We start from the raw sequence: 11160 nt of genomic DNA, 5'->3' as shown, positions 1-11160 counted from the left end.
ACACACACACACACACACACACACACACACACACACACACACACACAAACCTAGCCGTGTGACCTTGGGCAAGTCACTTAACCCCAACTGCCCTCCAAAAAGCAATAATAATAATAATAATAAAAGAAGTATTTGGGCTATTTGTAAGGCTGATGTAATGGTATGAGACAAAAATCCCCAAGAGCTCATCTTGATGGGAAAGCCCAGCTTCCCAAAGAGGTGAGCTTCCCAGTGGGGCTGCTCTGCCACCATAGGTACCAAAGCAGGAATCAGAAGTTTAGTTATCAGGCCACTTTTAAGACTGTCCTTCAAGATTCTTGATGTTGGTGGTTTCTATAAGGCATGTGATTATCTTTGGCAGTCTTCCATATTCTGGTTTTCTTATTCATATCAGGAAAAGTCAGGAGTTCAAAGGTGGTAGGGAAGAGGTGTTTCTTTTTGTTGCAGTAAAAATCTATTTGGAAATACTCTTACTTATGAACCTCTTAGAATAACAGCCAGGATAAAGTCCCATGTCTAATTCACAAGGACTGTGAATTCCTATTATAATCTAAGCCAATGCAATCTAACCAAACTCATAGGAATGAATACAGACATATAAACACACTTATATGCATATATATATACATATACATACATACATGTATGTACATCCTGGGCCTCGGTTTCCTCATCTGAAAAATTAAGGGGTTGAAATAGATGACATCTGAGGTACCTTCTAACTGCAGATCTATAATCCCATCATCACAGCTGGAGGACATCTTAGACGGTCATCTACCCCAACATGAGGGTGAGGGTAAAAGAAGGAAAATAACCTTTCTAGTTAGTTGCAGTTGGTACTTTGTGAGCATGGGTTCTCTGGCTACAAATTTAGCATTACTTCTGTACTCCCACACTGACTTCTTTTACTGACTCCTCAGGTTCCTATTTCTTTTTTGCCCTAGAATAGTCTGGATATGCCCAATCAAGTAGCCTCACACATGCCCACTTTCTCTCACCTATACTCTTTTCTGAGGATACTTGGTTAAGGAAACTCACCATTCTTAGAATCCCACTTCATTTGTGAAGCTTTCCCCGACTTCTCCACCCCTCAATGATAACATAGAATGGTACACCAAATATTCTATATTTTGATAGATAATCTTGTCTGTGTGACTGCTTTCTCCATGACTATAAATTATTATCATTCTTATTTAATAAATACTCTTTACTACTTCTTTTGACTGAATGACCTTCTGGTTAACTTGGTGATGACCTTCTAAGAATTTAGCTGGACTTGTCCTAGAATGACAGACACACAGTCTGTAACTGGACCTATCATGCTCAAAATTATCCCAGTTTGGTAGGATCTAAAAGAACTTCCAGTCTTTGAAAATTCAGGGTCAATTGTATACCATGAAGAGGCATCAGAGGAAGACTTTCATGGGGATACATCTTTCATCACGAAACTATACTTTGTCTTATTTTGCTCTCCAGTTGGGATCCAGCTGGTCAGTTCCAGTTGGGTAACTGGGCAACTCATGCTCCCCTTTCTTCCCCTCCCCTCTCCTCTCCTCCCCTTCCCCCTATCCCTCCTCTATTACAAAATACTTCCTTGCCCAAGTACCACCTAATGGTCACTTTTGGTTTCTCTTGACTCAGAGTCAATGTAAATAGTAACCGTTTCTCTTTTGACCAGTAACCCTGACTGTCTTCCCCTCCCAGTTTGTTTGTTTTTAATTAAAGAGGCCATTCCTTAATTCACTTCTTAAAGAAGCCTGTTCATTAAATGGTCATTGCCTGAGAAGATTTTAGCTTAAAAGGGCCAAGGTCTCCCACTGCATTCTGGGCAATCTCCAGTCATCTGGATCAATATCGGGCCACTGGACCCAGATGGCTCTGGAGGAGAGAGTGAGGCTGGTGGCTTTGCACAGCCCTCCCTCACTCAAATCAAACTCAATTGCAAATCATGTCACCATCTCCCTGATGTCATGGTCCTCTGAGAATTTCACAATTTCATCCGTGGAATGTAAGCTCCTTGAGGGTAGGAACTGTTCTATTTTCATCTTGGTATCTCTGGTGCCTACTACTGTGCCTGGTATATAAGAATGCAGTAATGCTTATTGAATTGAATTGGTTTCTCCCCCCCCCCCCATTAAATTATAAACATCTTGTGAGGAGGGATCATGTTAAACTTTGCTGTATCCTCCTTTCTCTCTCTGCAGTGTACAGCACAGTGCTGGGTGCAGAGTAGCTATTCAGTCATTATTTGTTTGGTTGTTAATCATCAGCAAGGATACAATCTTATCAATTTCATATACTATATATCTTCTGGCCACCAAGACTGAGAAATACAAATTCTCCCGCTTCATTTTTAATTTTTTTTTTATATTTGCACAACATTCCAGGGGACAGAGAGATACTACCCATCAGATTTTAATTTTCACAGGTTAGAAAGTCCAACTCAAGGCTATGTGTGTTTGATAAATCACCTCTTCAAAATCTCCCAAGATAATATCAAATTGCTTTGGTCCAACTGGTTACAAGTTTGACTCATTCTCTTGGATTTTGTCCTTCTCTTCCTACAGGTAGATCAGTTGTTCCATCTAAGGGGAATTTGGACATGAGATAGAGCAAATTTTTAATGCATGAAATGGAAGCTGTGGGATAATAGGTCCGGGGCTCCCAAAAGGGAAATTCCCCACTGTTCCTACAAACAACCTAGAGGAAGGTCCCTGTGTGGCAACACTCTCCACCTTGCAAATCACCTGGGAAAATAAGAGGACAGCCACTCCACCATCCCTTCACATCAATGATGTAATACAGCAGGCCCAGAAGGATGAAGGAAAAGCAGCTGGTGGTTGTGACAAAGGATAGAGACCTGGTGAGAACAGGAAATAGAGATGTCAGAAATGGACACTACCTAATCAAGCATATGGTACTCTCAATATGAAACTGCCTACACCCAATGACTCAGGATTTGATCCAAGTGTGGATCAATTAGGTGTGGACTGAACTGTTCCAAGTGTGTTAGCCTTATTTCCTCCAGCTAGACCATGAGCTTGAAAGCAAGCTTCTAATCTTTTTATTCCTCTTCTTGTATGCCCTACACCAATCATTGTCCTAAATATAGACCTTTACTTATATCTTTCTGTTCACCTGGAATTCACTTTCCCCCTCCCCCATTGTAGTTTATTGAAACTTGACCTATCCTTCAAGGTCTACATAAAAAAAACCCACCTTCTCCATGAAGCATAATTTGATACTTCTGCCTGTCTCTGTTCACAGCTGAATATAATCTCTTCCTTCTCTTGACTCTCAGAACAATTTCTTTAAACCTATGCTTTCTACCATACTTATTTGTACCTCTGTTTCAACTCCATATTATAGTTATACACTCTTTGAGAACAAGGATTCAACTCAGTTTAATTAAATTTCCAAGCATCAATTAATAGTCTACTATTTTCTTTTTCTTTTTTTTTTGAGGGGGAAAGGCAAGGTAGTTGGGGTTCAATGACTTGCCCAAGGTCACACAGCTAGTAAGTGTGTCAAGTGTCTGAGGCCAAATTTGAACTCAGGTCCTCCTGACTCCAGGGCAGGTGCTTTATTCACTTCGCCACCTAGCTGCCCCAGTCTACTATTTTTGAGACACCATTCTAGGCACTGAGGATCAAAAAAAAAAAAGATAAAAATGAAATAGTCCTTGCCCTTCAGGAGTTAACATCCTATTGGATGCACAAGTTTATAAATGTGAAGTGCATACAAAATTATCCAAAATCATTTCAAGACTCAGATGAAATTAAGAAAGTCCTTTTCTAGGAGACAGTATTCAAGCTATGCTCAGGAATGGTACCTGTATTTGTCTCACTAACTGCTTGGCACATAATAGATGCAGAATGAATGAATGAATGAATGAATGGTAGATCCCAGGATCCTTATGGGGATCAGCCTCTAGGTACCTGAAGCAAGACAGGAAAAAGGATTTGAGATTTCAAAAGATGTGGTCTGAAACTACAACAAGAGAATAAAAGATCTACCTATTGGGCTTGAGTCTGGCCTCGGATGTGGGAAATGTACTTTCTTTGATGAGGTTGGATGTACTTTGTAGCCATTAAGCAATCACCTGGCTCCTCTCCAGCATGACTGCATGTCCTTTCATGGGGACCTCTGCAGCAGGCAGCCTTGGTGCTGATTTGTGTCCACATGTTTTGTTCTTGCTACAAATTCTCAGCTGGGAATGGTCATGATTATGTGCGTCTAGCACCATGGTTTCCTGTGATGTAATTGGCTTCCTGCTATCCTGGGGAATGACCAATCTTTCACTCACAGGGGCTTAGGGATTACTAAATATAGACCACACTCATTCACCTAAAGATTGGGCATTTCTATAGGCATATGTTTAGTGTGAGAGAAGACACATATAGGGCTTTTGCAATTCCCAAAGTGTTTGACATCTGTTATCCCATCTGACCTTCACAGTACCCTGTGTAAAATAGATTATTTTCATTTCAATAGATGAGGAAACTGAGGCTCAAAAATGTGAAGGTCATGAAGTTAATGACAAAACTAAGTTTCAAGATCTTCTGTCCCCCAGGCAGGTCTGCCACTATCCCATACTTCCCCATAGAACATGATTACTGAAAACAAGAGCTTTCTCATTTGGGAGGAACTGATGGGAGTCTCAGGAATTTGAGTCTCAGGGAATGAGCATTTATCCTGTAAGAGTCCCCAGTTTGCCCAGTTTGGAAATGCTATGGGAACTGGCCCCCTTCCGAGGCTGGAACTTTCCTGGGAGCAGGTGAGGGAGGAAAATGAGAGTCTCTCTTGTTCCATCTCATCTGAGTTTCTCCCTCTTACATGGACAATGTCAAACTGCAGAATCCCAGTCATTTAAGGACCTCAGGTCTTCTCTGTTTCCTACTCTCTCTTGCCCTCACCCCCCAGATGTTAGGCTATTTTAACAAGTTGGGTCCTGGATAAAGGAGAGCTAAATGTACTTTCTAAGAAAGGGAATGGGGCCTCTCCCTGTTTGAAATCCAAGTGAAGGTAATTCTCTCTCCCTTTCCATATCTGGGGTCCACTTCTTCTTGGATGGCGGTGGGGAACAGTAAAGGGAGGTCATTTCCCAATCCATATGCCTCAGGAACAGAGGGACTTGTGGACCTGTCAGAAGGGCCTTGCAGGGAGGATGGATCTACATCCACAGCTTAAGGTCATGTCAGGGCCTGAACATATTTCATTACAACACTTATCCCTGCTCTCTCTCTGGCTGCCAAAATATCTGAATAGAGCAATTGGCCCTAGTGGTTTCTTGTCAGTATGCATTAACACCTTCTTCCTCTCTGTTGCTCCTAAGAGGACTCATCATTTGCTTCCCATTTCTTGCCTGACTCTGTCCCCTCTTTCCCACTTTTCTCTAAGATGCAGTGATCAGTTACTCTCCTAGCTCTCCCAGAAGGGTCTTCACCAGCACGCGTGAATCTCTGCTGCAGGCTGAGAGGACTTACACACTGATGTCCTATTACAAGGCCATTACGATCTGTCCCCAGTGTTTTAAGGCTCACATTGGGCAGTATTACGCCAAGGGATGGGGGGACAACCTACATTCCCACATCCCTTAAAGTAGTTAAGGTTACATTAATGAGAACTGTTTTTTTTTTTCTCCTGCTTAGGGCAAGAGAGACAAAATAGATTGAAAAAGTCAATGAGAACTCCGGTGTTTGCCAGAAGGTTGTGTTATGATACTGGGCATCTGCACAGACTGGGACAGGAATTGGGATGATGTGAATATGAATGGGTGACACGTATGACTTTAGAAGAAAGGTCCTTGTGAAAGTCTTACTATTAGTTATCATTCAGAGGCAATTCAGAGTGATGCTGGGAAACAGGGTGCAGGTTAATTTTTCATATGGCTGTTGATAAGGGAGATTGATGCCTAAACATTTAATTACATGTGGAACATTTAGCAGAACCTCAAGTAAAACCTTATTACAGTAGCAAAGTCATGAATGTAAAAAGATGCTAGCCCATGGAACATGGTTATTGAAAAACACAAACTTTTTTTGTCAATTGGCAGGAACTGAGGGGAGTCTCAGAAATTGGAGTCTCTGAGGAATGAACATTTATCCCATAACAGTCCCCAGCACTTGGCCAGGGCCATGCAATTTGCAAAGCACTTTCATGTATGCAAAGAATATCCCTGTGAAGGGGATCAGGCAAGTATAATTATCCTATTTTATAGATAAAGAAACTGAAACCCAGAGAGATCGGTCAGCTTGCCTGCAGGCATAGGGCAGAGTTAGGAAGAGGAGCCACATCTCTCAATTCTTAGAACAGGATTTTTACCTAATTCTTGAGCAAGAGGCCAACCTAATAAGTCCACTAAAGCTGCCCTAATCCTTTCTAGCATTGAGAGGCCAGGAAAATGGCATCGTCTAGGACAGTATGGAGGGAGCACTGGACTCAGAGCCAGGGGAGTGAGGTGTAGAGGAAAGAGCACTGGATTTCAACAAATTCAACAAACTTTTTATTTGTTGATCAGGAGACCCTGGTTACTACCTTGATGAAATTAAAGAATGAATCCCTTGCATGGGAGTATAAAAAACACTGTGTTAGCTACTGGAGGGAGGGGGAGAGACAAAAGCTTAAACTGTCACGGGGAGAGGGCAAAATATACTTAAATAATTAAACACAAGGAAATGTGTCAGGGAGGAAGTGGTCCCTGAACTGTACGTTAAAGCAAGATGAAGATTCAGAGGCAGGAATGAAAAGAATATTCCAGGCATAGGTCCGGCTATGTACAAATGCAAGGAGAGAGGGCATAAAATAGATGTTTAGTTCATGGGGGATGCAAGTGGACCAGTTAGGCTGGAAGGCAGAGTAGATAACATACTACACATTTTTTTTCTTTGCCTAAAAGTTATGATAGCCCCTTTTCTTATATGATGTCACTGGATAGATTCAAAAGCACTTACCAGAGGTTTTTATTGACTGGAATAAATCCTTCGTTCTGTGTGCCCAGAGTTAGGATAGCTGAGAGAGTCCCCTGAGAGATCCAAAAGGAAGAACAGGTCAATAGCTGATTTTATAGAAGCAAAGGTCTACTTCAGGAATCATGGAAACTGGGGTGGAGTTGGGCCAGGGAGAAGGTGACAGATGTCCATGCTGGACTCTTAAGTGTTTTCATTGATTGGTGAATTAAGAGGTGCATTGCTTAACAAGAATGTAAGCAGAGACATGGTCTAAATCACTGGTCAATTTGGATTAGTGAGTATTGTCCTGGGAAAGTCATTGCATGTCACAAAGGACATTCTCCAAAGAGGAAGCAGACAATAGGAAGAATGACGTTTCCAAATAATTATCTTTGGATTTTAGTGCTTCATGACAGGTGTTTCTGATCATCTTTGAACTACTTGTTATTTTTTCTCTTTAATTACACTCAATGTGAAGACTTTCAAATGAACTAAGTTGCCAAAGTGGAAAGCTAAGTCATTTTACAGAAGTGAGTGGCTTGGAATTTAAGGGATATTCAGGCTGCTGTAAACTATGGAAACTCAAAGAATCATGGAACTAGAAGACATTTCCAGGCTCATCTAATCTATCCCTCTACGATAGGGCCCATTAAAGACTGGCCCCCTTAATTTCTCAGTGCCCAGGCCTATCCCTATATTTGTCCTATGACCCTCTTTATGATAGGTATTAGGCTATATGTGCATCTTAGAATTTTGGAACTGCAAGGGCTAACCTTCCTTGGGAGATCAAAATGCATTGCCATTGCTTGTTAGCAAATATAACTATGTATACCCACATCTTAATCACTGAGATCTTACAACATCATGTTGAAATTTTTATATATTGGAAGTTTATGTTCATTCTTCTCCCTGACCCATAAAATCCGAGTTATTATACATATGTAGAAACCCAAATAACAGAACTAAAGACTTCTGCTAAGGGCCTTTGATCTCTCACTTAGGAGAACAAGCTAAGGCCAACCTTTTGGTAATGTCACTGGCAATTTAAAGACAGAATTTATTAATTCCTTCATTCATTTATTTGTGCTCAGATTAACTGGTTACTATCCTATCTATATAATTTTAATTGCTTATTATACTCTTTTGCTTTTACCCCTAAACCCATAGATAATTGGGTTCAAAGAACCCTACAGATAAGATCTTTAATAAAACTCTCCTTAGTAAACCTTTAGTACAATCTAATTCTATACCTTCTCAACCAGTTACAGGTCTCGGAAAATCCTACAGTAAAGTCCTGGAAATGGGTATAATAGGTAACACTTTGCTTCCCCACAAAGGAACTTACCCCTCTCCAACAAAGGGGCATCCTAACATGTCAGAGATGGGACGTTTTTTTGTCTAGTACAATAAAGTTGGGATACGTAGGGTTCTATTAGTACCTCTAATGATTTAGAAGAATTAATCTCAATAGAGCAAGTATTCTTTATATAAAGGAGTGAACCTAATTAACTCTTCCAGAAACTTTGCCTGTCTAGCAAGAAAGATGGAAAAACATCTCTACAACCTGAAGAACATTTTTTTTCTGAACCATTTTCCTTTTCTAAGGGACTATGAGGGTCATTGGTCAAAGAGTCTGGGCATTTTAGAGATCAGAAACTCTGATGATTAGATTACGCATACAGTTAATCCATCCTTGACTGGTTCCCCACTAATAACCTATGACTTCCTCTAGCTTTGATTGGCTAGAGTCCTATTTTTACAATAAAAATAATTGTCATAGATAAAAAGCAATGATGGCCACTTGTCATTTCAGATTTAACATTTTAGAAGACAAAAATAAGACTAGGATGGATTTTTTTTTTCCCAAAGAATCCCTTTTTATCTAGGAACACAGTACTCTAAGAACATAGTTTGTTCTCAGTTACTGCCAGTGTGACCTTGGGCAATCACTTAACCTTTCCAGGCCTCAGTTTGCTTATCTGGGAAAACAAAGGAGGTGGACTAAACCTCAGAAGTCCCTTCCAGCTTGAAATCTGCCCCTAAACCTGTGACTTTATGATCCTTTGCTTCCACAGGGACATTACGGACCTAGTTGTAAGCCACAGATCTGTCATTGATATTTCCATTTCATATACTAGGCCACACTTGATGCTTCTTGCCTTGCTTAAGATAAATGGGTTGGCTTAGGTTTGTTCCTAATTCAAAAAACAAATTGATGTGATATGGTACCCCCGTTGTCCAGTTATTTCCCAAAGGATTTAGTATTTGGATATAATGTCAATATATGCTAAAATTTCTAATAATAGCAATAGCTAACATTTGTACAACATTTCCCCCCCTTTTCAAGCCCTTGTGGGTAGTAGAAGCATGAAGCAGAGGGAAAGGAAGATTTGAATTTGGTTGATATTTGGGTTCCAATTCTATCTCTGATACTTACTAAGCCATGTGACTGTGAGAAAGTCATTTAGCTTCCAATTCCTTAACTTTAAAATGGAAATAATAAAGCTTGGGCTGCCTACCTCCCAAAGTTGTTTTGAAGTTCAAATGAGCTCATGCAAATGAAGCAACTGGCCAACCTCAATAGCAAACACTTATACAGTGTGTTCCTTATTATTTCATTGGAATCTCACAAGAAGCCCTTTTAATCATGGTAGGAATTTATGCCCATTTTACAGATGAGGAAAGTGACATTTTACACAACAATCAAATAACTTTCCTACTTTGCATAGTAAATGTGAAAGAACTAGTACCCAGACTGCTACTTGGTCTAGTTCTGGTTCCATATCATCTTGTGCATTTCTTAGAATGAGGGCCTTAGAGGCCACCCAGTCCAATTCCATCACTACAGCCAAGGAAACTAAAGCCCACAGAGGTCAAGTGACTTCCCCAAGATGACATAGAGAGAAAGTGGCAAAGTTAGGATTTGAATCCAGGTCTTCAGATCCAGCATTCTTTCTACCACACCAGAGACAGAGGCAGATAGATCATTGATCATCTCATGGAATAATTGGGCAAAGTCTCAAAGTCTCTGGAGTGGCTAAGTGGCACAGTGAATAAAGCACCAGCCCTGGAGTCAGGAGGACCTGAGTTCAAGTCCGGCCTCAGACACTTGACACACTTACTAGCTGTGTGACCTTGGGCAAGTCACTTAACCCCAATTGCCCTGCCCTCCCCCTCCAAAATGCAAAAAAAAAAAAAGTCTCAGAGTCTCCATCCCTTCATGTGTAGAATGGTCACTATCACCTCCCCCGATCCATCTTTCTGTTCCTGACATGCCTTCCGGTATTATTAAAAAGCTAAGGTGTGGAAAGGAGAAGGTGCAAACTGAGCTGCTGAGCTGGGGTAAACATGGCCCCCCCACACTGTGCCTTTGCAATGCTCTGGATGGCTTTGCACTTTCCATCGTCTCTCTGTACCTTTAGATCTCCCCCCGCCCAAGCCAGCAGTGCAGCAACACGTGTTGCTTTTTCCTCCAAATCCCAGTCTCTTGAGTTTTTCCCTCGGTCCCATCCAACTCAGCATGCTCATTGTGCTCTTTTGAAATCTGGATTTATGAGACAATCTTTTCCAAACACCAAACGACAGAAACTGAATAATCAGTGATTATTCACCGGGGCCAGTTCAGCAAGGCCTGACTGCAGCTGCATTTCTATTCCTCTCCTGGGCACAGAATGCTTACTCAATGTAGTTAGTGCAAAGCTTTTACTAGCTCACCTTAGAATGAGATTTAGAGAAGTCTGTCTGCCCTTCACCTTTGGTTTCTGTGGAAAGTTGCAGCCAGCAGCCTGTCATCTATCACAAGAATTTCCAGCAGGAATGGGGTGTGGAAAGAAGGCCAGGTCCCTTTGCCCAATAATCACAATTTTCTCCTCTCTCCTCCCATTTGGGGGTAGGGGGTGGGGTGGGCCAAGGCTGAGCATCTTCAGGAAATCCAAGTTGTTAATTGATTCTGCCTGCTAAGGGCATTTGCTCTTTTCTACAATGTTGATAGCTGCACCAACAGCCTGGGCATGTCATAGCCTGAATGTGTCACATGCCTATGTTGAAAACTGCAGATAGCAACTTGAAATATAAGGCTTTCATGTTGTGGATAAAAGGCTGCCTGGTGGTTTGAAATTCAACCTCAAATACACCTTGAAAATAACAACAAAAGGCACCAAGGAGGGAAGAGGGAACACAGATACCTTGTAATTAGAGACTGAACAGAAAC

At 41.2% G+C, this 11160-nt stretch overlaps 1 protein-coding gene across 1 annotated transcript in view; it reads right to left on the bottom strand.

The window, feature by feature from the left end:
* Positions 1–11160, bottom strand: part of LOC138146447 (heparan-alpha-glucosaminide N-acetyltransferase-like) — a 283193-nt gene that overhangs the window by 3743 nt on the left and 268290 nt on the right. Inside the window, exons 13-14 of the mRNA XM_069068364.1 lie at positions 6954–7024; positions 2748–2860 (exon numbers count right to left, since the gene is read on the bottom strand). Of these exons, the coding sequence (XP_068924465.1) occupies positions 2748–2860; positions 6954–7024 (184 nt within the window). The remainder of the gene's footprint in view (positions 1–2747; positions 2861–6953; positions 7025–11160) is intronic.

The sequence above is a fragment of the Petaurus breviceps genome, unplaced genomic scaffold (genome assembly GCF_028583685.1).
Source record: "Petaurus breviceps papuanus isolate PSGF00001 unplaced genomic scaffold, PetGlider_PUasm1.0 90762, whole genome shotgun sequence".
Taxonomy (NCBI): Eukaryota; Metazoa; Chordata; class Mammalia; order Diprotodontia; family Petauridae; genus Petaurus; species Petaurus breviceps.
The sequence above is the reverse complement of the archived record's forward strand: the minus strand, read 5'-3'. Positions and strand labels throughout refer to the sequence as shown.